We start from the raw sequence: 27,986 nt of genomic DNA, 5'->3' as shown, positions 1-27,986 counted from the left end.
GAAGCTGGAGAGGTAGCAGCAGGTGAGCAGGTGAGCAGGTGAGCTGCTGGAGATTTTCAGATGTCTCATTCAATGAGGCATTTTACACCATTTGGTTGGTATTTGATGAGCATCTCGTGTGCTTTGCCACTTTGTTGGCAGCGTTTCCAGCGTTACATTTAGCTCTATAATGGTGCTTCGTCGTGTGTCTCCCCCCACCCACACCGCACACCCCACACCCCACACAATCCTGCCACGAATCCTGACTAAGCTCCTCCTCCTCCTCCCACCACTAAGCAAAAAGGCAAGCAACTTAGCTTGTTGCTGCTCATTTGGATTTGGGGCATTTCCACTAAAAAACTCGTGCAGCACACACACACACACGCACACACATCGCCGCGAGACATTTTTATATGTGTCATTCGATCCGCTAACGAATTTTCCAAATAGGCCATTTCGGACCATTACTCCTTGGGGCGAGGCGGAGGGGTCGCAGTTCAATTTTCAGCAAAAGAAAATTACTAAATTGGATATTTGGGCATCGACTTGGACCCACACATTGATGACTTTGGCTGGGGTTATGGGCGGGTGGGGTAAAGCAGCTAAACGACCGTGTTCCCTGCCCTGCACTGCCCTGCCCTGCCATCAAGCAGCAATTTATGAATACCTTAATACCGGTTTATAGTCGAAATATTTACCTACCAAACAAACACAACACCGAAACGAAACGAAGCGAAGCGAAAGGCGAGAGAGAGTATCGCAAAGGAAAATGAAAAACCCTGAGAGGACGCAGAGTCAGAGCCCTGACAACATTGCCGTCTGAAAGAGCAGAAGGTGTAGAAGGCGGAGGGGGTGAGGAGGGGGGAGACCCACATCGACGACGATGTCGAAGTCTGTGTGGCACTGGCACTGACACTGGTCGGGTAATGAAAATAACAGACATTAAGCAGATGAAGCGACCATCGGCATCCTTGCCAGATGGGGACACTCTGCCGGGAGGGTGCAGGGGGCTGAGGACTGAGGGCTGGGTATAAAATATTAAACGGAAAACCTTCGTAATTAAAGTGAAATGAATTTAAGTACGCAAATTGAACGTTGAGCAAGTCAGGAGTCAGGAGGTCCTGGCCGTGGCCCATGGCCCCTGGCCCTCATGTCCTTTGCCCGTGCGCTGCGACTTGTTTGTTGATGCATCACCGTGCGGCAGCAGCCAGCAGCCAGCACCCTGGTCTCCATATAATTGAGTGACCATAAGACAGGAAGCCACTTGAGTTTACCAATCTGTGCCCCTGGCTTTGAAGTTTGTGTGTTGGTTTGGCTCCGCACATGTGCAAGCTCCCGGAATAAATACACTTATGTACATATGTTATATGTTATGTGTGCATATATATTAGATCGTTTTTTCCAGCACTAATTAAAAGGCAGTTAACTATTTATATGCTCATAATTGAGGTGGAGGAGGGCAGGGGACGAGTTTGCGAAACGGATATTCAAGTGGATTAGGGCCACAAAGTGAAGCAGCTGGCCAATTAATTGCAAGTGCACATTAGATGGCATGGCAAATGGAGAACCGAGTAGAGTGGCAAAAGAAACGACAGAAAAATGGATATACGAATGGGACTGGGACTGGGACTCGGAATGGCAATGGGAATGGATAAAGTAGAGAGGCAAAAACGAAAGGACATGCTTCACTTAAGAAGCACAGGAATGTTCTTCACTAATTGGTCCACAAATGCTCTCACCAGATAATCAAGCAGCAAAAATGCTGCACCTAAGCCTCTTCACAGCAGCATTCTATTTCAAATCAAACTCGAGACCCAGACCCTTAAGGATGTGTGTATTGAATTGTTGTTGTGCTTACAGCAAAATATTTCTGGTTATTAAAAACAACTTGGGAAAACTCTTAGGTAAAAGGATTATGGCAGAACAAAAGAATGAACTGCATGCTGCCAGGTCTGCAGCAGCTTTTAGAACAAATTTTAACTGACATAGAAATTCGATCAAATATGCACAGATTGCTGCATAAAAAAGGCTTTTTATTAAAGGAAAAATGGAATGGAAAAAAGGAAAAAATAGTAATTTAAGTGCATTCAATTAGAAATATTTCTGTGCGTGTGTTTCTTAGGCAAATCTTTAACACATTGGTGGTATTTTTTCAAATGCAAATTCATTGAATTTTTTAATTGATATCCCGAAACCAGACACGCAGAAAACCTCTAAGAATACTTTCGCAAGTAATTTACTGAGGTTTCGCTTGTTTAATTAGCCAGAGAACAGAGACCAGAGATCAGAGACCAGAGTCCTTCCACCAGATGATTGATTGATTGATTTGTTTTCAAATGTGTAAGCCAGTGTATGAATAAGATTAATCAATTAAGTGATTTCCATCCATCCATCCATCCATCCAGCCTATTCATCTAGGAAATTGTACGTATGCCACCCACTCCAGTGCGGTGCTTCCCCTCTCTCCAGTCACTCCACTAACAGCAGCTCAATGGAAACCACGCCGGGGCTAACCCTTTTAGCAGGAACATCCCACACAATATAACCCAGCCCACGCGCCATTCCACCTCTTGCCTGGAATGGCTCAATTCCACCTTCTGGAATGGCTCTATTCCACCTTCGCCAGGGAACAGCTTTCGCCCCATCCTTTATACCCCACTCGAAATAGCGAAAATTATCGCCGCCATTGGCAAATTGTCGCCAACGTTTTTCGGGGTGCCGTTGTCGTTGTCGTTGGTGTGGTGTTGGTGTTGGTGGGTTGGTGGCGGTGTGCGGGGGATTGGGTGCGTTGAGGATGAGATACAAAATTGTAACTGCGGGCAACTTGAGTAGCCATATCCACTCATTCCACTTGTTACCCTCTGACTGGTTATCCTCTGCCCCAGTCCCAGTCCCTGTCCCTGTCCCTGTCCCTCCACTACCATTTCAACTGTGGTTTCATTAGCCGTGGTCTGTGTCAACTTTGTTGCTGCTGCCCCATGTTGTTGCTGTTGCTGTTGCTGCTGCTGCTTTTACTGTTGCTGCCTGCTGCTGCTGCTGCTTGGCTGGGCTTGGCCTTCCTCTAATTTCGTTAAGTTTCGTTTGCCACAACAGTCAGCCATTTGGATGTGTGTGGCGTTACTTTTTTTTGGTTTGCCCATCTCCGCAGTTAATGGTGCCCCAAGTTGTGGCAGCAAGTTTTCGGCGAGCCCATGGCGCGGGGCACGGCTCTCCCTCCACTGGCCATATCTCATGGTGGCCCCGCTGCCTCACTCTCCCTATCTGCCATCTGCCCCGTGTCTCTTTCTCCATATTTCTGTCTATATTCCCTACATTTCCGTATCTCTTTTTGTACCCTTGCTAAGGGCATAATAATTGCTGGCAGCTGGAAGCAAGAGAGGAAAACCTTTTACGACCAGGTTCTTGATCAGCATCAGCGGTGGAAAGCTACCCAACAGTTCCTACCTTTATGATATGGCTGCCATCTCTACTGAACTCAAGTACTGAGTTGTGTTCCTCCATAAATGAGCCAACTATATCGTATATATAGCTGCCATCGATCTGCCAGGGTAGCGCTAGTTTCTGCTCCCAACCCCCAGCAAAGGCTTCGACTAGCAGCCTCTCTTTCTCTCTCTCTCTCTCTCTTTGGCCCCCTCTGTGTGTGTGTCTCCCTGGTTTGAGTCTCTTGGCGCTGTTCCCCCAGTCAAATGCAATTAACAAAACACGCTTCTAGCATAAAGTCATTAGTTATTCCATTTCATGAATATCCCTCTCTCATTTCGAACGCTTCGTTGAATATACGATATTCTATACGCACACACACACACACACATGTATATATTTGTATGTGTGTGTGTGTGTGTGTGTATCTGCGGCTGCTGCTTGAAGCATATGGAAACATTCGGGCTGTGCTGGCTGTAAGTTAAAGCTCCTCTGACCAAGGTCCAATATGTACTACTAGTATGGATTGGCATGGAGTAGCATGGAGTAGGATGGAGTAGTATGAAGTGGTATGTGTACTATAACAATATTATTTTGCTGGATTTTGCACCCAAAATGGCCGCCAGGCAGAATGGCTATTCCCGTGTCCCGACAACCATACGGGGGGATGCCCCAGCCCTTAATCGAGCCAGCCAGCCAGCCAGCAACCCCTGCAACCATTTGTAGTTCAGGCTAAATTGGCATTCAATGTTGTACACAACTGTTGGCGGTGCTCCCTTTTGATGCCGGTGGTGTGGTCTGTTTTTCGACGTCACGTTGTTTGCTTTCACCTCAAGCTAAGTTTGCGAATATTTCCCTGACCCCCAACCCCAACAACCCCCAAACCCCTCCATAACCCATACCCATGGCAGCACCTCCCCTGGCCGGAAAGCAGCGTGTACGCTGGATAAACTTTTCGGCATGAGTTCTTATAGGCAAAAATGGTTTTTCAATACTCAAAGATTTATGAGTCTATGAATCTTGTATACATGAATGAGTGTGGGGTGGGTGCGGGTGTGGGTGTTGGCTGCGGGTGTGTGTGTGTGGGTGCGTGTGTGTGGCGACATGAAATACTGATACCTATGCCCCCGTAGATCTCGCCAGCCACTGTCCGCTCCACTTGGCCCCCCCCACTCTGCCAAACACTGCCTATAAGCCAGGAATCCTGGCCAGCAATGGTACCCATTGGAGCGGCAGCCACAGCGGCCTCCACCCTGTCAGAAGAGACCAAAAGCAAACACCACAAATTAGTCGGTATAAGACACGAACCGGTAAGCGTTTCAAGTAGAAGGGGAGGGCCATAAGGAGGGCCAAGAGGAGCAGGGAACGGGGCAGGGACGGGGAACAACAGCAAATAGAAATCAAGTGAAATTCTTGGGCAAAGCTTTTGGCTGTGCATCTGGTAAAAGTTTTCCATTTCATTTTTTTTTATTTGTTTTTTTTGTAATTTTCATGTTCCTCCGCCCGCTCTTTCCCCCTTTTTTTTGTGAGAGAGAGAGAGATTCCTGGGAAAACTTGGGGCAGCTGCCACATGGAACATGAATCAACACAGAAAGTCCTCAAAAGTTCTTGGGATGATTTAATTAGAATTCTTGAAGATGTCACCCAAGGCTATGCCTGAGCTGGTCTGCTTCTGCCTCTGCCTCTTGCTCCAGTCTACGGTCTACGGTTTGCAGTCTGGTGTGGCCTGGTCTGGCTGGCCTAGTCTAAGCCGTGGCTGGGCAACGTTTAATTATGAAATTTTCAAGGTGGCAGTGTTGCCAGCGGAGGCAGAGCCGGCAGGAGATGGCCGTGTTGGCAAGGTGACAGGAGCGTGGGCCTACACCTTGCAGGTATTTTGTGGTAGATTAGCCCACAGTTCAATGTGTTGATGTGCCGGGGTAAGGCATTCCTGATTGGTGTCGGGCACCCCGGGTGTTGTCGGGCATCAGGCACTGGGGAGGCTATAATGGATGGGGCTACATGCGATGGGGGTGTGATGGGATTTCGGGTGTCGGCCGTCGGCTGTCGACTGTCGGTTGCTGGCAAACGATGTGATAAGTTAATTGAAATTAAATTTTAATTTCATGGGATAAAGTTCCCTTAGATGAGATTACTTTTACGGGGTTGCGGATGGGTATGGGGAGGGGGTTGGGGTAGGGCTGGGCGATATCAATATTCGGCTGCTGTGGGAACGTACGTCCAAGGACCCAATCAAAATGGAATGGCAATGGAAGGAGCATCCCTTGGGTCTATTAGCAGAATCATTTCATTTTCCCCCCTTAATGGTAAACACACATGTCATGGTGCTGCCTCAGACAAAACTCATTTATACATTATGTATACGCCATGTTGTACAAGCTTCAATATTCTCCTGCTGCTACTGCTGCTTCTGCTGCCATCAAAGAGGATGAAAGGATATCTTGAGGCCTGCTGAAGTGCTACCACCTCTGGACGCACACACCTGCACCACATTCTGTGTTAATTACCTATCGATGCAAAATGCTTGATTTTGAGCATCATTAATACTTCTTTGTTGCCACTTGTCACATTGTGGTGGTGGGTCCTTCTGCAGCCCGCTTGGGAGCAGCTTATACTCCAAACGGCATCGAGTGCTCGGTGCTTGAGGCCAGACAAGGATTCATTGTCGGATTGTCATTGCCCAAGTGGCAAATAAACGAAAGCCTCAACTGTTCTCAGTAATCAAAGGAATAGTTGAGTAATATCAACCAATATCTGTCCGAATCACTAACTATTACCAGTCCCCGTAGCCTGAACTATACTGAGTAATAATTTTGACAATAAATGCCACTCACTGCCTTTGCCTGCCTGCCGCTGTCGATCCAATTAAAATCGAATCTTAACCAAAGTTAACCAAAATGCCCGTCGGGTGCGCCTCCATGGCGGGCGGTGGCCATTAACTATGCAAATAATGTGGCGGATATAGACAAAATCGCGCCGAAGATTAATGTTTATTGATTTTCCGGCCAGTGATAATTTGTTACCCAACCAAATTGCCTGCCTGCCCGCCACCCAGGACCAGGACCAGGACTAAGACCTGGACCAAGACCAATACCAGAGGACCACCCCCCCATGAAATAACGACAAAACGAATGCCATTTTTCTGGCTTACTTTTCTATTTGTGTGTAAAGCCATTCTAAGAATTTGATAAGCCTCCCCACCACCACCGCACTTTTGGAATTTCCATCCCATTCTCGGCTCGGTCTGATGGAAGACAAAAGTTTTTGTGGGTATTTGCATTATTAAGTACTGCCCCCCAGCCGTCAGATTGGGGCTGATGCTTACCGTCGGTCATCCATTGAGCCGAAGGTGTCACATTGCCGAGAATTTGCTTATCAGACATCAAAGAACACCTTGTGGTGTTCGCCCCCTTTCCTTCCAGGATCGTTGCCATTGCAACCCCGAGAATGGGTGGGATGGATGGATGGATGTGATGTGGGAAAGGGTCCCAAGGAAAACACAGTCCCTGGGTATTTTTGGGTTCCAGATTGGTTGCCAAGTTTCACGTTTACTCAAATAAAAACGTTTTGTTTGTCTGGTTTCTTCTGCTGCTTTGCATTTCGGAATATTAATTAAAACAAACTTTTCATGGAATGTCGGTACTTGCTCGTACTATCAGAAAAAAATATATAAAATAAAACAAAAAACAAAAGCTGAGCAGCGGTTGGGGCTGCCTGCTTTGGCAGCATATTTGTACGAGCATGTGCAAAATGTGCGTTGGAATGTAAATCACTTGAGCGAAACATTTACATGCATGTCTCTCTCTCTCTCTATATCTCTTTTTGTAATCAAAAATTCGTTAGATTTATCATCATCTTTTCGGATAAAGAAAGAATGATTAGTTTTTAAGTTTGAGTCCTTTTGGTTTTGCAATTTGGCTTTTCAAATGTGTAAATATTTGCATGCTGAAAATTCAAGCAATTCAAGCAAAATGATTGATTAAAATAGGAAAATTTTAAAAATAATTGAATCAAGTGAATCAGCATCGCTTTCTTGACATTCGTAGATGTGTAGAGGACATTTTTGTTCTATAAACGAATACACAGATTCCTCCTGTTATTCCACGAACTTTAGTGATTTCTGTCAACTCAGCGTTTTTTTGGTGAATATTTTCTTGTGTTTTGTTAAGCTGATTTATTATATTACTTTATAGCAATATCTTTATTCTTTATAAATCTATTTCAAGCCAAAACTTGTTAACTTTCTGTTGAAGATCTTTAGCCATTAGAAGGAGTAAAGATTAAATGATTCAAACTGACAAACTAAGGCCTTTTGGGATGGAAAACACATTGTTTAATATCTGTTATATCTACTAAAAAAATATCTCAGAGTTTTAATGTCTTGTATGTTTATCTATGTACGTAGTATATCCTTTTATTTAATTATGTCTGATATAAGAAACGATCTTTTATCAATTAACTTTCTTTAAAGAATCCTTAGAACAATCAAAAAAGGGTATCAGAAACAGAGACAATTCGCAGGCTGCCTTAATCAAATTTGGGGACATCAAGTGGGTGTTAATTTTCAATGAACCTTTCTGTTCCCCGAAAAACTGCAAAAGACGGGTCGAATGTACAATACAAAATTAAAGAAAGCTTAAAAGAAAATATTTTATTTTAAATATTGATGAATGAAAAGCGAAATCAAAGGAAGCGTTAAAGAAAAGGAAACGTATTAAGAAGGGTCTAAAACTCGGGTGTGATTCCTAGAAACACTTTTTGTTACAATTTGGGGGGATTCCCCTCGTTTTTAGGGGCTGTCTGGTGGACCCCGAGGGCGTATTACCTGGATTTTGTGTATCAAACTTCAAAGACCATTCCGGTGGCTACTTTAAGAGGGTGGCTTACAGCAGGGAATCGTCACAGCAGGAGGAGGAGGAGGTCTTAAGCGGATGCGGCCACTCAAATCACCGCCAAGTAAACAAATAAACCTTTGTCAACATTTTGCTTTTTGTTCTTGTTGTTCTTTCATTTCGCTGAAAATTAACTGGAAACGAAAACCGAGAACGTAATTGAAACTGAAACTAAATGGGTATTGAGCGACAATCCACAAAAACAGAAATGCAGAGATCCAGTGAATTATGGAAGCAGAGAGAACCAGGGGACAAATCGAAACACACAGACCCAGAGACCCCGCAAAGCAGACACCGAGAGACCAAATACCTGCACAGACTGGAGACCAGACCAAAGTCAACCTACTTTTTGGGACGCAACAGACGGCAACGGCAACAGCATAGTAGACCAGGCCAAAGCGCATACATGTGTAGGTATGTATATTCTGTGCTATGGGGGTTCCACAGATGGGGCTATGAAGGGGAAGGCAACTGGGCGCCCTGCGGCGGATTATTGAATTTTCCAACATTCTCCGCTGACACTTGGCGCCTAATGCGCTCCGCTTCACATAGCCCATACCTCCAAGCCAACCCAACCCATACCCATTTCCGGACCCATACCCTTTCCCGTAATCGCTTACCTGCTATGTACGGCAGTGGCTCTTCTCTGCCTTGTTGTTCCTTCTATCCTGCTTTTTGTTGCTCCTTCTATTATTCTCTGTTGCTGTTGCTATTTCACGTTATTGTTGCCTTCTTCTTGCTATTCTCTGTTGTTACTGCTGGCAATGATGTTCATGTGGCTGTTGATGTTCGGTGTGCGCGTTGACAAAAATTCCAATCGAATTTTACATAATTTACATATTTTTGAATTGCTTAGGCCAAGGGCCAAGAGGCGCCCAAGAGGTGGCCAAATGCATTAAACACAATTCCTTTTCCCCTACCGCACACACACATACATATGCATGGGACAGAACAGCAGCAGCAGCAGCAGGATTCCACCGATTCCACGAGGATGCTGGCTGGCTGGCTGCCTGGCTGCTTGCCTGCCTGGCAGACGAGAGATGTGTACCCGATATTCTCGTTTTTCTTTTTTCGTTTTTCCTTTTTTTTTGTGTCGTGTATGTGTGTGGTTTGTGTGTGTGTGCGACTCTTAGCGAGACCCAATTTTTGTGCCGTTAACCGAAAAATCAAAAGCAACACGCGTGTCTCTCCTGCTCCTGCTCTCTCTCTGCTCTCCACCCGCACGCGGTGTGTGTACCGCTTTATCCGGAGATTTGGCAAACCCACGCACTTGCAGCACGCGACACACGATATACCGGGAGGGGGTCACGGAGGGGAATGGACAGGATAACAGGAAAGGGAACTGCGAAGGGTGCCACGATAGGGACAACGAGGACTTCGACGAACAGCGGCACCGACACCGACACAGACACTGCAACACTGCGACACGGCGACAAAGATGAATGTCAATAAAAGTGATTTTGCTTTTGGCAGCCTACCGGACACTTCCCACTGCACTGATGCTGGAGGTGGTGTGGGCTTGGCCTGGACTTTTTCTCGTTCTCTGCCTGTTTTTGTGATGTCCTGTTACAGTGATTCAATTATAAATCGCAGACGATGGGCCACACAGACACAGAGCTCTCTAGCTATTCGAGCTATTCCACGGAGCAGACACTTTTGCACTCGCCACGCAACGAACCAGTACTGAAGTTAAGATACAGATATACCCGTATCGTATCCATCCGTATGCCCGTAGAAAATGACTGTGTGGCGCCGTGCCGTGCCGCGCCGCTCCGCTCCGCTCCGCGAGGTTGGAAATCAACATTCATCTCCCATCTCCAGCATGGCTGCTGTTCAGTCTCTCCTCTCTCTGCGTGCGCGATTTCCGATGCGCAGTTAACGGTACTCACGGATGCCAGTGCTGCCAAATGCCAAGCAGCTCCGCTCTTCCTCTCCCTGTCGCACACTCGCTCTCTTACTCGTTCTGGCTCTCTCTCTCTCTCTCTCTCTATGAGCGTGTATAGGTGTGGGTCCGTGTGTGTGTGTGTGCTCGTTGGAATGCTATAAAAAGGAAAACGTTAGAATGAAATGAAAATGTAGCATAATTTATGACTGCATCGTCTTTTAAATAATTGCACCCACACATACATACTGACAAACGTGGACCCATATACATATACGTTTACATAGATGCACACAGACATACATCTGAAATATTTACATCAACTCACCTGAACCACCCATCCCCCATTCCTGCTCCTGCCCCACGATACGCGCCTCTAATGGCCATGTAAATATTTCATTTTTTATTTTTATAAGGCCTTTTGAAACATTTCCCCAAATTGGTTAAAGGTCAATGGCATGTTCACAGTTTTAAAATTTCCCAGACGATGCCAAAGATTAGAAATAAGAGCTTCTGCGGGGCCGCATTTTTAGATACCCTTATAGATCGGTATGGGACATATGAAGGTTTAAATTTAATAGATCCTAGAACAAGGATTCCTCTCACAAAAGATCAGTTTTAAAACTGATTGATTACTATTATGATTTAGTAAATAAGATACAAATTTAATGAAGGTTTTTACAAACATTAAAATATAATAATCATAAACAAAAATATACCCACCAAGAATTATCTGATTTGAGCTTTACTTTTCATGGCTTCTTTGATGTATTGAAAGCCGACAATCTTGTCTAAACAAATAATAACAGAAAAACTGACTTCAAGCTGAGTTAAGAATCCGTTTAAAGCTACATACATACTTTATAGAGAAGCTCCATTTGTGTTCTAATCTCTTGAACGGTCTATTAATAGAAATACAATTTATTATGGATCTTGAAATTACTATCTAAACAACAGACATTCTAGATTAATTATACACGTACATAATCGTAGTTATCAAATATCTGTCTGGATTAAAGCCGAATAAAATTGATTCATGGGCCTCTAGAGAATGGATGTCGCGATTGTCGCTAATCTTATATATTCAGAATCATAGATCTGGCAGAATGGTAGATGTGAGCTCTTGTCATGAGAGTGAGAGACCGGATTTCTTTAGAGAGTATGAGGGCGTATGCTATAATTCTACATTGTTCAGATTGGAGCCAGAGGACGTGGGCAGATCGACATCGTTGGGTGGCACAAAGGTGCCCATGGTGAGGACGCTCTCCTGCTTGGCGGACAGCTTGAGCATCTCCATTTTGAGCTTCTCGAGAATGGCATAGTTTGGCTGATTCACGGCCGCCTTGCTCTGCAGCACGGTGATCTCCTGCTCCTCCAGCTTCTTCTCCTTGAACGTCTTGATCGAATTGTTGCCATACAAACGCAACAGCGAGCCCCACGTTTGGATGTGCGGGTGCAGTATCTGCAAGGATGGGAATGTCAGATGGGATCGTGGGATCATTAGTGAGAGCAGCGGCAGATACCAACCTGTAGGATGGCCTGCGAGGCCAGCTGCTTGCCCTCGCGCTTGTTCTTGCACACCACCTTGGCGGTGTGCTTGCCAACGGTCATGGTAAACTCATTCTTATTGTTGGCCGTTCGGTTTATCTCCTGGCTGATCTGCACATCGCTGCCATAGTTCCGCTGCAGGCATGTCAGCAGAATGGCATTGGGCGACGGCTCTGTCGTCTTGTTGCAGAATTCGGTGACTCGGGGATCCTCAATCCGAATGTCATCAAATACCTAAAAGAGTTTCATTCGTTATTTTCCATCTTTTTGATTGATTTTGTGGCACTCACTGATAGATCGCTTTGGCCCTTTTTGGCCGTGGCGCCCTTTGTGTCCTTGTTGCCTGTTATCTTGTCCTTGACATCGGGTATGAGAATCTCGAGGGTCTCTCGCGCCGCCTCTGACTTGGCCTGCTTCTTGCTGGTGCCATAGCCCGTGCCATACTTCAGATTGTTCACCGAAACGATCGCAGAATAGGGCGTCGCCGCATTCTGCAGCTCCTTGAACTCGTAGGTGGGCTGCGTCTTCAGGGCATGCTGCACATACTCGTGCAGGATGCAGACAAAGCTCTTGCCGTTCGGGTTCATGATCCACTCCTTGCGGGCACGCGGATTGGTGTTGCCCTCGCCGCTAGCCGCCAGAATGGGGAACTTGATGAGCTTTGTGCCATCGGGCAGGGTGGGTCTCTGGATATTCTTGATGTGCTTCCGATTCTTGGTGAACCTGCGGCGCGCATTCCAGCTGCGGAAGCGCAGAACACGGATCACCTTGAACTTGAACAGCTTCTGGCAGTAGGCATTTAGTTGGTCGGGCGTCACCGACTCCGTCTGTGTGTTCTCCTTGACGGTGACGATTTTCGCTGCTGGCATCAGAGCCGGCAGCGTCTCGGGCTGTGCCTCGGCCTTTACTGGGTCCGGTTGGGTCGAGGTCGCAGCTTCTGCGGTTTTCTCCTCACCCTCCACAGCCATGGGTTCCTCTGCAGCGGCCGTGCCAACAGCAGCCATGGGACAAACGACCTGCCGGCGGGGTCGTCTCTTTGCTCTGCTGCGTTACCTCAGCCTCCGCCTCCTCGTCCAAGGCCCGACGATAGTTCAGGCAGGGTATAGCGCCCAATGGCACGGCATGCTTGCGGGCACTGCCAGTGCCCAGGAAATACGGCCGAGAGGCGCAACAGACGCGCGTCTTGCGGTGCAGGAAGAGCGGAATTCCGCTGTTGTGCGTCACCTGTACCCAACCCTCGGGCAGTACCTCGAAGTGATTGTGACGCTTCTCTGCAATGAAATGAAGGATCACTCGATGCTCGAAGGACTCTGGGCGGAGTCCAGATGCTCACTCACCTTCCATTACGGTTTTGAAGCGCTGCTCGTATTTGGGTCGCTTGGACTCGCGTAGTTCGTCAGGAAGCTTCTCATCCAGGAGATTCTCTATTTCGTCGTCATCAAAGTCCGAGGAATCATATTCATCTCCCTCTCCCTCACCAGCATCTTCGTCATCGCCACCGTTTTCGCCCGCTAGCTTTTCGCTATTGTCGTCTGGCATTGAAAGGGAAGACAGAGATTATTTATATAAGCTGCATTTCGGGGGGAAGGAACGTGCTAAGCAGGGCCACCACAATAGGTTGGCTCATCCTCTGGGACACTCTCTCTGGGACTCTCTAATTTGCTGGCTGTACAAGCTGTACCTGTCTTTGGGGGCCACTCCAGCCGGACAATGGGTATCATGCGCATGGTGAGATCAGCCCAAGGAGACTGTCGGCGGAAGGCGATTGCACTTGCCAGGTACACCTCCGAATGAAATCTGAATCTCATTTTTCATTTCGTTTTTTGTTACAGTTTGCCTTTTTTATCAGCCTCCTGTATTTGCTCAATGATAAGCGGCTCGGAGCGGCTCCGGGGAAGATCGAGAGCGAGATAAGATCTGACGGCAGCTGAAGATTTTTAGAGCCGCATCGCCCCGCACTCACCTGACTCATCCTCATCGCTGGCGGTGCCGATCTCGTCGAGCACCTGGAACTGGCGCAGCTGCTGGTCCATGGACTCGCTCTGCAGTTCGGCGTCGCGCGTCTGTCGCATCTCTGTGATGGCGCTCAGCGAGAAGCCGGCAACCTTTAGCGCCTGCTCTTCGTCCTCCAGTCGGGCGCGCTTCCTGCCAGCAGGAGCCTGCAACTCCTGCGCCACGGCAACTGCATCCTGGGACATGCTTAAGCGCTAATCTATCTATGCAATTGTAACGTAACTCTTATAGCTGCCTGTGGGCTGGTCTTGCCAATAACCAATACTGAGAACGTCCAACGACTTGTAATTGATTTTTCATTGGAAGTGCCACATTGGTTAAGCCAGAGACCCCCAACTTGTATGTACACTTTTTTTCACGTTTATTGGAGCATGCAAAAAACCGGATAAATCAAATCTGTCTCCCCTTTCCCACCACAAGTTCTTGTGGGTTTTCTATTTTTCTGTTTTTGTGGAGTTTGTTGGTTGTTCGGGGCGCCCGTGGGAAGCGGCTTTTGCGATGCGATGGATTCTGTTGCACCACAGATCACCACAAACCACCAAAGCAAAACTATCCGCACGTGCCTCCAAAATGTTTATGAAACTACTTAAATTAGGGTAATTATTATTGTTTTTATGGCATAAAATAAGGACACCACACACACGAAATTAGAGTTTTTTTTTGGCTGAATATTATCGATATACAGATAATCGAGAATTGGCACAGGCACTTTTTGTAGTTTTACTGCCTTTTAAAAGCGACTTTTAATGAACAAATAATTCTATCACATAAATTTATCAATTATTTTACAAGATTAGCTATTTTGAAAGCAAAAGTTTAAACATTTTTCGAAATCAGTAAGACACGACAGCTGATTGCGTTTGACGCGCCTAATAGCACACTTATCGCTGTAAGCTAACATATGTAGTTATCTTAACAGTGTTGATAAACATGTGTTTAAACAGTTTTTTCAAATAGAAAAATATCGTATGTTTATTAAAAAGTGCGATACAAAAATAAATAAATTAATTATATGCTTTTGTTTTAATATATATATATTCTTTTTAATAATAGAACTGCATCTTTTCAACATTTACGATATGGTTCTATTAGAGTCCCCTCTTGGGTATTGGGGGCATTCAAAATATATAGAAATATAGGACTAGTTTTTGCTATTAATGGATAGAGGCCACATGCTCCGCCTGTATCGTGACCATTGCCTCGTAATCCCGCATGTCCAGCTCGTGCAGTGCCTTCTGCACCAAGGTGGCCAAGTGCGGTGGCAAATCCTTCAGATCCTCAATTCTTTCCCGGGCCACGGCACTGGATATGCGCGGCGTGCCATTGCTGCGGGTGCCAAATCCACAATTTCCCGAGTCTGTGGTGGCCGAAGATGATTTATGGAAGTCTTCCCGCTGCACATCGACCTCGTACACGGACGAGTCCACCGATTCGGTGGAGAGCGATGACATGCCATCGTCAGAGTGCAGCGCCTCGATCCTACTTGGTTTGTGCTTATGTTCCTCCGGCTCCTCCGGAGTCAGAGTGCCGCCAGCATTATCTGGAGCAGTGGACGGAATGCTGCTTATGTCTATGTCATCCACCATAGCGGCGCAATAGCCATTAAGCAGCAGCTGCGAAGGCGCATAGCCATAGTCCTCATCATCCTCATGATCCGGTGAGGCATCAGCACTATCCCCGGCCAGTAGCTGCTGCCAGCGTTGCTCCAAGTCTGTCATTTTACCAGCGAGTATTCTGTGGAGAGCGCTTGAATGGTATGGGCTGCTTGGGAAGCTATCTGAGGATCTCTTACTTGTTGGTCTTCTTCTGGTGCGTTAGAGCTAGGTTCTTGTCGTTCAGGTTATCAAGTAATGCCAAGCACAAGGATTTCAGGTCATGTATGGTCTCCGTTTTCTGTGGCAAATCAATGCCGCTCTCCAGAATTGTCTTAACTGAAAAGGAAAGGGGAATAAAGTCGAGGTAATAGGGTGTCCCACCCAGTGGCTTACCCTGCCTGGGGCTCAATATGGTTTCATCGTTTGTGCTGCTGCTGCCACCGCCAAGTTTGACAATTCCTTTTTTTCGTTTCGCATCCAACATGGTCTGGAGGGGGGCAATAAAAGAGAGATTGAATCGGAATCGGGCAGATTAGGTGATGTCTTCGCTACCTTATACTTGGAAATGCTCTGTTTGGTTAGATCCAGTTCGCCCTCCTGGATCTTGACTCGCTCATGCAGGTACTTGTTCTCCAGCAATACGCCATCGATGTCGAGCAGCTTGGGATGCGTTTTCTTAGCCCTCAGCGCCACAAATAGTTCGTGGTTCAGGCGATGCGCCTTGCACTTGTACGCGTCGCGCTCTGTGATCAGTTCCTCCTTCTCGTCAATAATCGACTTGAAATCGAACGCCAACTGCGCATTTCTCTTCTTCAGATTCTCCAGATGGCAAATGAAATTGGCCCGCTCCCGTCGCCATTGCAGCTCCTCCTTGTTGCGTGCCGCATTCTCGCTGGCCATGGCCTGCACCCGCGACTTGTTGCTGGCCTCCGTCTCACGCAGCAGCTCCATGTCGCCCTGCAGCTCGTTCAGCCGCTGCTTCAGCCCCTCCACTTCGGTGTTTAGCTTGAGATTCTGCTCGCGCGTCTCGTGTAGTAGGGCAGCAAGACTCGAATTCTGGCTGAGGGGTCCGCAGCCATTGCCTCCCACACTCACGAGTTCGCTATTGCGTTTCAGGGCAGAGTAGCGCAGCTGCAGGGTCTCTGCCATAAGCTTGTATTGATCCCGTTCCACGCGAAATTGCTCCAGCTCCTGCCGCAGTATTCTCAACGCCTCCACCTTGCTCTGCAGCTTGCGATGAACGGCGGAGGTCTGGAAAAACAAGTAACACCTTTCAATGGGTACATATGTGGGCAGGGGTCGCCTTACCTCAACGTTGTACGTGTCCATATGGTCGCCGTAGGACAGCTCGTATTGGCTGACACCGACAGCTCCACTCACGCTGGCCACATCCGCATCCAAGTCCAAGTCCATTTTGAATGTCTCCATAGGTTTTCCCAGTGGGTGTTGACATTGACAGAATAGATTTCGAGGCTGTCTGGAACTACACAGGTATCACAATATCTTTGCTTCGGAGGGCTCCATTCTGGGGGGCCACAACACAAAGAATGAAATGAATCAATTTTTACCTGCGCATGCGCTTGGAGCGCCAAAATGTATGCTACAACAGATGCTTTTTATCGATAACATGTGCAGCAATAATCGATCCGATATTTTTGTATTTTATTTATTTAAAAAACTCCTAGATATACGGATTTATGTGGCAAACGCTCGTCTGACAGACTTTCGAGAATGTGAGTCTATTGCATTTATTTTCCTGCTGCAACTTTTCACAGCGTGGCGGCTGCTGAAGAAGAATTTTCTTGCGTTGAATCAGAGCGTTCAGCACCAGACTGCACAGAATCTTCACATCCGACACTGTCTCCGTTCTCATATTCAAATTCTCAACGCTTTCCAGAATGTTTTCGACTGATGGGCAGAGGTCTTAAAAGTCATACACGTCATAGGAATGTAAACGTACCTCGTTCAATCAGCGTTTGATGGCGTTGCAGCTGCACATTCCGCGACTCCGTCGACGACGGCGCTGCAGTAACATCCCGACCTGCCCTCTGTCGATCATCCAAGTCCAGTTTGAGTGCTTCAACCAGCGCTGTTCTTTCCCTATGTAACTCAGGGGCACATCCGGCCGCCTTTACTTCTTTTGGTGGTAAGCAGCCCTCCGTCGTGGGCTTGCATTGTGACCAGCATATTTCTTGAATGCTGGCCGCCTTGCAAGCCACACGACGTGGACTCCTTTTTACTACGCGACTGCTGGAACGATGCGGGCGCAAACGCTCCAACTCCTGGCCGATAGAATTCAATCTTGTCCGCACGCCAAGGAGCTGCTTTGAAGATCTTTGCCCGCAGGAAACATTTTCTTTGAGGGCAGCCTTGACCGGTTTTGGTTTATGTTTGGCTTCGATCAGCGACTTGAGTGCTTTCTCGTTGGCCTTCAGCTGGGCCACTACATTTTGATTGGTCCTCACCAGCCTCTTGATATTGTGAATCTGTGCGGTTAGCTTGTTGCCGTAAATTTCGACCCTCTGCAGCATATTCTGCATGTTGTCCACCTGCCGTCCAAATTCCGTCTTCCCTTGTTCCGGTGCTGGGGTCTTCCTTGGCTTGTGTTCACTCATGACTTCGACTTCGACGTTGAGGGTGCTGGTCCGCTGGTCGAACTAAAATTTACGTGGAAATGTACCTTAATTTTGCAAATTTTTTTTTGTTTTGAGTTTTGGAACAAAGCCTATGACGGATTCCCCAAGCTTCGAGCTGAGTTTTCTATAAATTTCGGACTATATTGACGATACCGATGCACAAAATTAGTCAGTCTGGTGATAAAAAATTAACTTAATGCTAGGCAGTACCATGCACCATCCATCCTCATCCCCATAAGCTCATCGACAACTCATGGCATTGGCTATGGTTACCATTTTGCGCACCACATTCGAGTTGGTGCCGTAGTAAGGGTCAATATCCTGCTTGCCCATAGTCACATCACACTCCATGCGTGTGGTGGTGGGCGCTGTGTAATCCTCGCTGGCCGTGTCCATGGCAGAGGCGTGAAACTCCAGGCAACGACTGACTGTCAGGATCTCCTCTACATTGGCCACCTTTATGCCCGCGCCCGGCATTATGATGATGTCCCTGTGATGTTTGGCGATCAACTGAGCGAGACAATCGGCTCCCTCGGCTGCCGATGGCCGAAAGCCGCTGCTCAGGATGCGCTTAAAGCCCAGGTCCCGCAGCTGCTGCACATGCTCGTGCATGCGTTTCTGGTCGGTGAGATCGAAGGCCCGATGAAAGGTGACGGGCAGGCCACCAGATTGCTGCATCACCTGCCGGCACTTGTTGGCGTCGATGGTCCGATCTGTGTTGAGCGCGCCAAAGACAAAGCCGTCGGCGCCATGCTCCCGCAACAGCTCCATGTCCGTGAGAATGGCCTGCATCTCCTCCTCGTTGTACAGGAAGTCGGTGCCACGTCTGGGCCGCAGCATGCAGAAGATTGGCAGCGTAAACGAGTCCTTCAGCGTCTTCAGCGTGCCCACGGTGGGTGTGAGGCCGCCCTCGCCCAGCGCCGAGCACAGCTCAATGCGCGAGGCACCCCCAGCCTCGGCGGCAAATGCAGATGCAATCGAATCCACGCACACCTCCAGTTTTATGTCATGTCCTGACATTTTTGTTTTTTATAAACAAATATTGTTGTAGGGCGTGCAAGAGGTGGGCCACCAGCCGATAGCGATCAGCTGTTTGCGTGCGCACATCTCTAGGGGCACGAGTGCAATCGATATATCGCGTAGCCGATATGCCAGCTTCTCGAGTGCATTGTTGGCAACACTGTGCCCATTTTGTTGTGAACAATTTTTGTTAATTTTTTAATTTAATTTGTACAAGTCGTGCGAGTACAGAGTGCGTGTGCCGAGACAGCAAAACCCATTGACAAAAGTGCAGCATGCGCCAGTCGACATAGGAAGCAGCAACCAACGCAACGCAATACGTTGCAGCCAGATCGGACGTAGGCAAATAGACGAAGTACATAGAAAATGACCATGGGCGAGCGTGAGCCAACTTCGTCTCTCGTTCTGCCCGTTATACTGCGGCCTATTTTCTCACAGGTATTTAGCCAAGCCAAACCAAACAACGCCAGTTAATGGAAACTGGGGGGGGGGCGGATTGCCAGATTTACGGACATTGCGTAAACGTGTATTTAACTTATTTTGCAGCTGGAGCGACGCGATGTTGGCGCCGCTCAATCTCTGCGCTCGGCCATACTGAAATCGGAGCAGAACAATCCGGGGTTTTGCTACGACCTCGTTGCGACGATCGTGCGACGTGCTGATCTAAATGTCAACCTGAATGAGGCCGTCTTGCGATTGCAGGGCAACATTACAGAAGCAGACCGTAAGTTCCACAATGCCGAACAATGCACAGCAATGCACTTGCATACACATACCCATACCCATGCCCCGTGTGCATGTGTGTGCAATCACCTTTTGTGTACCGTTTGTTCTCACGTTTATATTTATCGCAGTTAATGAGTACCGCTTGACACGCACCGAGGAGCCCTTCCAGGAGCTGAACCGCAAGTCAGTGGCCCTCAAGGTGATCCTCAGTCGCATACCCGACGAGATTAACGATAGGAAGACCTTTCTGGAGACCATTAAGTGAGTATCTATCATGCTATCTATCTGTCGTCACACACTTTAATTGTGAATCACTTCTACGTTGCAGGGAAATCGCCAGCGCCATAAAGAAATTGCTCGATGTGGTCAACGAGATCGGCTCGTTCATACCGGGCGTTACGGGCAAGCAGGCTGTGGAGCAGCGTAAGAAGGAGTTTGTCAAATATTCCAAGAAGTTCAGCACAACGCTGAAGGAGTATTTCAAAGAAGGACAGTAAGTATTGCCCTTGCGCCGCCCAACTGCTGTGTGACAGAGTGTCTGTGTCTGTTTATCATTTATGTGGCCACCGTTTGATAGCCGGTTTCTTAAATCGGCTCATATCTGGTTTCTTATCGTTTCGGGCGAACCGTAAGAATGATGTCATGCCATTGGCATTCCGGGTATTATGTTTATCAGCTGCTGGAATGGAGTATGGGTGGAGTCTCCGCACCTGTGGGCCGTTTGCTTTAAATTACAAAACGAATTCAAATTGCTTCGATTAGGCACAAATGCTAACCAGACTTGAGATAATTGGGGGGCCGTCATTACTGGTGACCTACTCCTAGTGGTGACTGGGGCCAGAGAATCGATTCAGTATATTAAATAGTATGATGGATATGCCACGACTAATCAACCATCAATTTTTTCTTCTATTTTCAGACCGAATGCAGTATTCATAAGTGCACTTTTTCTAATACGGCAAACGAATCAAATAATGCTGACAGTTAAAAGCAAATGCGAGTAGAGAATTAAATGTTTTTTTTAATTACGGCAAACCTTAGTGGCATTTTAAATTTATGTTTAAATAACCATTTAAAACACACACAAACAAAACAAATCGAGAGAGAGAGAGAGAAAAGCGCATAGGAAATGCCAGCACACAAATACAAAACACTCCTTCGACCCAGAAAAACAGCCCGAAACAAAAACAGTCCGAGTTAAATGTTTAAACGACTTCGTTGTTGCAACTATCTAGTTAAGCCTAATGTACACCATATATATTTATGTATATGTATATGTAACCACTAATCGGAGACTAAAGCCTATGCTAAAAAATGGCCAAGGCCCCCAGCATTGATTGTAATTTATGATTGAGAAAGAGAAACTAATTGATGGAGACGACGACGATGAGGATGACGATGACTACGACGTGTGTGCATGTGTTTATTTTTCTCGTTTACAAGTTATTGTAAATAATTAATTCTTTTTGTGTTGACAAACAACAAAAACTACAGCCGTTCGTTTGTGTTGTGTTTAGGGGAAAGCGCCTACGAATAAATTTAAAATTAGTGAAATATGAGAAGACACAGGAAATGTATGAATAACCCTTGAATTTTTAACTGTTTTTAATTGTTAGAGTTTGAAATTGAACAACTATACATAATAATAATCATTTACTTAATGATATGTTTGATTTGAAAATGCGGTAGCGAAAGACAGTAGGTGGCCGTTAGGCCAACTATCAACAGGATTAACGACGAGAACGAAAATTATTTTATTTAAAAAAAATGTTATATGAAAAAGAATACAAAAAACAAAAAGAGAAGGAAATAAAACAAAAACTCATAATGTAGAAATAGCAAAACAAAAACGACAAATAAATGTATTTATATTCAAAGAGGAAACTTTTGTCTAACGTTACCACAGGTCAAAGATCCTTACCCGTACACAAAGGATGGTGCTGAAAAATAGATCATAGTTCATGGATGGTGCCATAAGTGGTACAGTATATGGATTGTCAACTGGAGCCTATATATATTCTAGAATGTATTTATTTAGCTACAATTTGCAACTTTGTTTGTTTGCTTCTTATAGTAAAATACATTATATTTTAAGTTTTCAATATTTGTGTTTTTTGTGGTATTATCCTCAGAATCAAATATTTGGATATAGGAATTATTCATTTTTTTCATCTCATCTCACCCAAAAAGGAGTACCACCTTCCTGCAGAAGGCAAGTTTTGTGTTGGATGTGACTGTTAGCGTTAACAGTGGAAGAGCGTTAACAGTTTCAACCCCAAAGGCGCCAACGCCAAATGCGGAGAAAATTGCCCATTTTTCAGTGTCATTTGACAGAAAAATCGATTCCTCGTGCTCCGTGCTTCCACTTCCACAGTCGGGCAGAAATCAGAGTACAAACCAGCCGAGCAGCGCGACCGAGATGACCCACTTTTCGGTTTTCGCACCAACAGAACCCAACTGCTATCCGAAAAAAGTGTGCTTCTAAATGGAATTAAATTAAATATTTTGTGAAAAGCAGTTGTGTTAACTAAACTCGCGCCTAATACATATGTAGCTTAGTTTCGATATTATGTACAACTCGTAGCCTAGTGTAAGCTCTATGCATTTATGTGAATTCGCCAGAGGAAACGTGGAAGAGGAAACTTGGCATAGGCGACCTGAAAAAGCACCAGCAGCGAGCAAGAAGAAGCACCAGAAGCAGCAAAAAAGGTTCGCATCCCGTACAAAATCCCGTTTCGTCCATCTCCAATCTCCAGTCCAGTGATAAATCCGATACGAAATCTGTAACATTTTTCCCCATACGAGTCACCGGACTAGGGACTACTGGACTCCCCAAACGGTGGGCACGGGAAGGAAAAAAAGTAAAAAAAAAAGTCATGAAGCGTGCTCACGGAAAATTTTGCTCTACACCAAATGTTTTTCCGCCTGCTGCTGCGTGAAAAATTTTCGTTTGCTCCATAAAAACGCAAAAAAAAAAAAATATTTCGTGAGTGACAAAGAAGTTTTTCCTCGAAATAAAAACGAAAAGTGACAAAAGTGCAATACAAAATTCGCAGAATGAAAAGGGGGCCGCAGTGAAAAGTAAAAGTGTAAGAGCATATCGAAGAGGCGAAAAAGCAACCCATCAAACATACTTACACGCGGTACACATGTATGTATGTACATGTGTATGTACACGTACGGGTATGCAGATATGCAAATGAGAGTAATCGAAACGTTGAATGAAAATGAAAACTGGCATAAAAAAATGCTGAATTACTGTAAAGTGCATAAGCGAAGGCACTCTAATTGGTTAACAAATCAAATCAACTGCATTTGGGCGCGAATACAAACACATTCACACCCATTACACTACACTCGCCTCGCACCTAAAGCAGTTTAGAGCGAGAGGTAAGTAGGTAAAATAGTATGTAAATGGGCCCCTGAAACTGAAACTGGAGCATAGGGAGGAGGTAAAACAGGGCAGGGAAATGGCAAAAGAAAGGGCTGCAGTGGCACAGCAGCAGGACGTAGAGGGAGGGGGCTGCAGCGGTAGCACGAAGAGCAGCAGAAGAAGCAGTGGTGGTACCGTTTAGCATTAGCGCGTGTGTAGGTGTAAACATTTTACATACATACATATGTACAAATTCATACTACTATAACAGTAACAGCTCCAACAACAGCTCTGCTCTCTAGCTCCCAACTCTCCCTCTCTCACTCTCTCACTCTCTCGCGCTATTCAATGAAATTTATTTTTTATTGAAATCCTTTGACGTTTAATTTTGCCCACGTTTTTTGTTATTTCACACGCATTTTGTTTGTATTTATGAGGCCGCTTTTCTCTGCGCTGCTCTGCTCTGCTCCTTCTGCAACGATCGGAAGTCACGCGCTGCAAGACAAGAATAACCAAATCAATCGATAGGTGTTTCATTATAGAGTTTGAGTGAGGGTCCTTGTTAAATGATTGAAAGCCTCTGCTTTATCCATGTGAATGCCCAGAGCAAATAGCTTAGGCATATCCATATCATATCAATTTACTATTATTAGAACCAATATTTAGTATAATTTCTTTCAATTTCCTGATTTAGTTTTTAATCAAATGTTTTCGAATTAATGTTGCTGATCAGCAGATCCGAGTCCCTTCCTAGACTGGCTCTGATATTGTGCCATCTAAAAGAAACCAATTTAGTTTAGCCAACATTAAATAATTCATTCGCTGTTCGGCTTCGACGACCCTGGTTGAGTGGCCGCATAAGATTTCCGCCGGCTCTAAGCCCACTGATTTTTTTCCACCATTCCCCGCTAGCTGCGCTATGAATGACTCGCAAGACAAAATTTCTACGACTACGTAAATATGTACACATGTATGTAAATGGGTGTATGAGTGTGTACATAGTTTGTTATAAATAGACAGGATAGTTTTTTGCGCTCGTGCTCTTGTTCCGTTTCCGCTGCTCTCCGGCCGCTGGGTACCGCTTTTCCTTGGCTCTGTGATTGAGGTCAAACCATCAGAAGGATAATGAACTTTTCCCACATCTCAAATGTAATTGCTTGACTTTAAAAAGTTTCCGTTCATATTTTTTTGTCTTTTTTTTCTTATTTTTAAAAGTTTCACTTTGAGGACTTTGAAGGTTCTCTTCAACTTCCACGGCTATATTTATGCATGTAATAGTGCTGGTAATAGTTTTGTAATTGCTGGAATTAAAGTACCTCTAAGTACCTCGTTAAGTGTTTTCCAAGACTCGAAGCACTTAATTAATTGAGCACGCTTCAGACACAGAGAAAATTGTTTGAAAAAAAAACAATCTACAAACGTAATTTCGGGAAATGTTCAATAAGTACAAATTATCTGCCAAATGGCTGCTGTGAAATTCATATAAAAATGTTGTGAAGGCAAGGTAACCGATGCCAGCTGCAAGTTAATTGCATTTCTTGGGAAACTTGTCTGTCAACACATAGCCGAAAGTAAAGGAACTGCCACTTGCCAGCAACTGAAAGTTTGGGGCGCCAGAAAAAAACGTAAAAACAAAGTGGCTAGAACGCCCCATACGCCGGGTAGACTATAGAAGTACCCGCTACTTAGCTGTAGCCAAAGGCTTTTATTTTCAAAATTGTTCAAGAATCCAAGATTAAAATCCTATGGATACCACAGTAGCGGTCCTGGTCCTGTGAAAACTTTGAAACAAATCTTAAAATTTTTTTGACCGAATCTCTAATGCTCTTCGAGTTTCAGCTGTTGGTCATACGGATCAGAAATATACATATGCACATGGGTATATGAATTATTAATGGGTTCGGAAACTCTCTATTTTTCATACCTGTTATATAAATCTGTCCAAGTACCAATATACCCCTGTGCACTATCAGTACCGCGCAGAAAAACGAAAGGAAACTTTTTAAATTAGTTTGCAGTAGTTTGTGGCCAACAAAAGTTGGCAGGACCTGTTCCGCTCGCTCGCTCACTCGCTCACTCGCTCCCTTTCTCTTTCTACATTAAAATTTATCAAATATTGTTTTTAATTACGAGTATTTACACCATTTTTTTGCTGCTCTGACAAATGCATATATGTATAGTAGAAAGGCGCATTCGCAGCACTGCAGCGCGCTCTGTGCGGAAATGAAGATATTGGAGGTATCCTCCGACTGCAAAAAATGAATGAGAATTTTCCATTTCATTTACCGCTTTCCACACAACAGCGGCCAAAATGTGGGTTAATAGAGTGTAAAGCTGCGCCAGGCCATGCCGCAACCTAGTTTCGGTTTCGGTTTCGTTTTCAGGGGGTGTTGGGGCTGGGCCCCGGAGAGGCTAATCTGCACTTTAAGAACTCATTAAAATTTCAAGCTAGTGGCCGACATTGATGGCCCGCCCTACCATGCGGAAGCGGGGCTCTCTATCCAACTGTCTGTCTCGGTGCCTGCGGTATCTTCAGCTGTTGGCTAAATGTTTAATTGTTTGTTAGCCAGGAGGCTTCAATTCCATGATGGAGGCTGGCAAACAAGTCGCTTCGCTTATTGCGTAGGCTACACTACACTCAAAGAAAATATGATATCATTAATATTATCTATATATTTCCATTGAAATTTGGCAATGGATTTGTTGAAAAATGTCTGAAGAAGCTGCAAATGTTGACATGTTAGCATCGATTATTTATTATCATCAAATTACATCTATTTCTTCCTGTGTAGCTTCTGTAAGTGTGTGTGTGTGTGTTTGTGTATGTGTGAGCGTGTGTTGGTGTGTGCTTGTACTCTAGGGAGATAAATGGTGCCAAGCACTGCTGCTTCACTGCTAGAGCAAAGACCGTACCATACCATACCATACCATACCATACCATCGCCCTCCACTCCCTACCCGGGAAAGTGTGAGGCGCTTAAAATAGTCACCGACAGGCACGGCACAAAACAGATACTAGGGTGATGGGGGATGGGGGCTGGAGCTGAGGCCTGGTTGCTCTTCCTGTTTTTCTTGGGTTTAAAGGCAAACAAGGAAATGACAGCGGCCCGATAGAAATCTGAGGCTGAGGCTGCTGGACAAAATAAAGACCAATAAAAATAAAGAACAAGCCGGATAATACGCATACTCCCACATTTTCAACAAAAGGCCTTTACGCCCACACATCAACAGCCATTGTGAAATGCTTGGCAATGTCTTTCAACATAATTAAGGCAGAAGCAGAAGACCGGTTTCGGATATACTCTATATAGCCATGAGGAATGATCTTTCCTTGAAGAGATAAACAGAGATTACTTTAGAAATATAAATAAGTCTATAAAAAAGGGACATGGCTATAGTACATGGCACGAAACGGCTCTGTTGAAAGTAATACCCTATTAAAGGGTATTCTAGCATAAAATCGCGTCGAACAGCAGCACTTTACATTCTGTTCATTTGGAAGACTTTACATGCTGTAAATGTGACGCTGTTAAGCGATAACAGTCCCGTGCACATGCGCAGTTGCGCGCTCTCCGAAGGGACATTTACTCACGCACTCTCTCTCCTTTGAGCCATATAACCGACCCTCTCACACAACTCCAGACAGTTGTCCCTGTCGTCCATTCGAGCAGCGTGCGCTTAACAGCAGCGGGCGCAGTAACAGAGCAAGTAACAGCAACAAAAAGAAAGCCATCCCCATGCATAACAGCAACTAGTGGCCGGCCGTGCGAATGTGGAACCTGCTTGGGCATTTCCTTCCGAGTCGGGCTACGCTGAGGTCGAAGTGAAGTGGGTATTTTTATTTGGTGCATGTGTAATATGCAGAGGGAAATGTCAGCAGAGATTGCGGAGGAGGCAGCAGCAACAGCAGCAGAAGGCAATTAGTGAGTGACATTGATTGCTGGCTGATTTGCCAGTTAATGAGTTGATGACAGTGATTGTGATTACGAATGGGGCAGCAAGACACATTGCAAGTATTACATGTGCCAACTAGAAGCCGAAGGGTGCCGTGTCGCTGCATTGGACAGGACAGGTGGTTCAGGTGCTGGTTTCATTTGATGTTCGCACCGGAAGGGGCGTAAGTATTGCAAAATCGTAGAAGGCTACCCCGGTAAACATCGGCTGGATGCTGTCATGCACGCCCACCGTGCAACAGGGCGGGGCAGCAACAGCACACACACGCAGGAGATGGTGGCATCAGGCATCAGCCAGCAGAGGATAAACGTTGTCATAGCTTTTAAATGTCACACCGCCCCAACTATCGCTACCCATAAACACGGCCATTGACAGCCAGCACCCCCTCTGAACCAAAGTGTATCTCTGTATCTCTGTATCTGCGTATCTGCGTAGGTGCATGTGGGTGGGTGCGGATGTGGGCGTGCACACGAGTGGATGCATCTGAGCTCCGCCCTGATATATTAATAACTCTTTATCCGTGCAGCATAGAGCGGCCCCTCATACACCTACTCCTCCGCATGTGGCCGTAGTCTAAATGATTGGATTAAGGTTTCCATTACGGAATAAGTTACTGCACTTTTCGTTGACTAAAAGTCCGCAGAGCAGAGCTTTCATCTGCCCAATCGAATTAATACTTTACTTTCGGTTTTTCGCATCCTGCCTGCAACATCTTCCACTTAAAGACTCCCAGGACAATGCCACTTATAAAATTGCCCTCGTCGGCGGTTACGCGGCGAACCTTTCATTTTTTCCCATTAAACAAACATCTCTCCTCTACACTTTCACATCCTTCCTATTCTTATGGTCTTGCCGCCGTCTAGACCAACTGGCGCCCAGGTCTTTCCTCGTTTAACATTGCCACTACACTGCAAACAAATGAAGGATATTCCATGAGGAAGAAATCAA

The 27,986-nt window shown here is 45.8% G+C and overlaps 6 protein-coding genes across 17 annotated transcripts in view; 2 read left to right on the top strand and 4 right to left on the bottom strand.

The window, feature by feature from the left end:
* Positions 1-11,202: 11,202 nt before the first annotated feature.
* LOC111067621 (microprocessor complex subunit DGCR8) lies at positions 11,203-14,394 on the bottom strand. The gene is given in 6 exon segments (XM_022356798.2): positions 11,203-11,635; positions 11,701-11,955; positions 12,012-12,737; positions 12,739-12,992; positions 13,059-13,253; positions 13,685-14,394. Coding segments are annotated over 6 exon segments (1,953 nt in total). The 5' UTR covers positions 13,920-14,394; the 3' UTR covers positions 11,203-11,347.
* Positions 14,395-14,786: 392 nt separating this feature from the next.
* LOC111067661 (coiled-coil domain-containing protein 149) lies at positions 14,787-16,990 on the bottom strand. 2 transcript variants are annotated; one of them, XM_022356903.2, is made up of 6 exons: positions 16,898-16,990; positions 16,638-16,812; positions 15,882-16,580; positions 15,723-15,816; positions 15,527-15,665; positions 14,787-15,468 (listed from the first exon to the last, which is right to left on the bottom strand). In XM_022356903.2, exons 1-6 carry the CDS (start codon positions 16,903-16,905, stop codon positions 14,889-14,891), a joined length of 1,695 nt encoding a protein of 564 aa, XP_022212595.2. In that variant the 5' UTR covers positions 16,906-16,990; the 3' UTR covers positions 14,787-14,888. The 2 variants fall into 2 exon arrangements, with proteins under 2 accessions (XP_022212595.2, XP_022212596.2); XM_022356904.2 differs by having other exon boundaries at positions 16,638-16,806; positions 16,898-16,987.
* Positions 16,923-18,051, bottom strand: LOC111067663. Its single transcript, XM_022356906.2, has 2 exons — positions 17,290-18,051; positions 16,923-17,237 (listed from the first exon to the last, which is right to left on the bottom strand). The coding sequence occupies exons 1-2, from the start codon at positions 17,942-17,944 to the stop codon at positions 17,011-17,013; spliced, it is 882 nt and encodes a 293-aa protein (XP_022212598.1). The 5' UTR covers positions 17,945-18,051; the 3' UTR covers positions 16,923-17,010.
* On the bottom strand, positions 18,010-19,052 carry LOC111067665 (copper homeostasis protein cutC homolog). Its single transcript, XM_022356908.2, has 2 exons — positions 18,176-19,052; positions 18,010-18,103 (listed from the first exon to the last, which is right to left on the bottom strand). Exon 1 carries the CDS (start codon positions 18,983-18,985, stop codon positions 18,206-18,208), a length of 780 nt encoding a protein of 259 aa, XP_022212600.1. The 5' UTR covers positions 18,986-19,052; the 3' UTR covers positions 18,010-18,103; positions 18,176-18,205.
* Positions 19,053-19,124: 72 nt separating this feature from the next.
* On the top strand, positions 19,125-20,798 carry LOC111067666 (programmed cell death protein 10). Its single transcript, XM_022356910.2, has 5 exons — positions 19,125-19,423; positions 19,532-19,709; positions 19,840-19,972; positions 20,040-20,204; positions 20,631-20,798. Exons 1-5 carry the CDS (start codon positions 19,352-19,354, stop codon positions 20,713-20,715), a joined length of 633 nt encoding a protein of 210 aa, XP_022212602.1. The 5' UTR covers positions 19,125-19,351; the 3' UTR covers positions 20,716-20,798.
* Positions 20,799-21,968: 1,170 nt separating this feature from the next.
* Positions 21,969-27,986, top strand: part of LOC111067659 (peripheral-type benzodiazepine receptor-associated protein 1) — a 36,903-nt gene continuing 30,885 nt past the window's right edge. For 4 of the 11 annotated variants that reach the window (XM_022356892.2, XM_022356891.2, XM_041593575.1 and 1 more), the window contains exon 1: positions 21,978-22,420. In XM_022356892.2, the coding sequence (XP_022212584.2) occupies positions 22,311-22,420 (110 nt within the window). In that variant the 5' untranslated portion in view covers positions 21,978-22,310. Of the gene's footprint in view, positions 22,421-22,968; positions 23,102-27,986 lie in introns of those variants that run through there. The other 7 variants (XM_022356893.2, XM_022356894.2, XM_022356898.2 and 4 more) reach the window with 6 other exon arrangements.

This window comes from Drosophila obscura, unplaced genomic scaffold (genome assembly GCF_018151105.1).
Source record: "Drosophila obscura isolate BZ-5 IFL unplaced genomic scaffold, ASM1815110v1 contig_192, whole genome shotgun sequence".
NCBI lineage: Eukaryota > Metazoa > Arthropoda > Insecta > Diptera > Drosophilidae > Drosophila > Drosophila obscura.
Note: the sequence above shows the minus strand (reverse complement) of the source record. Positions and strands in the feature narration are given on the sequence as shown.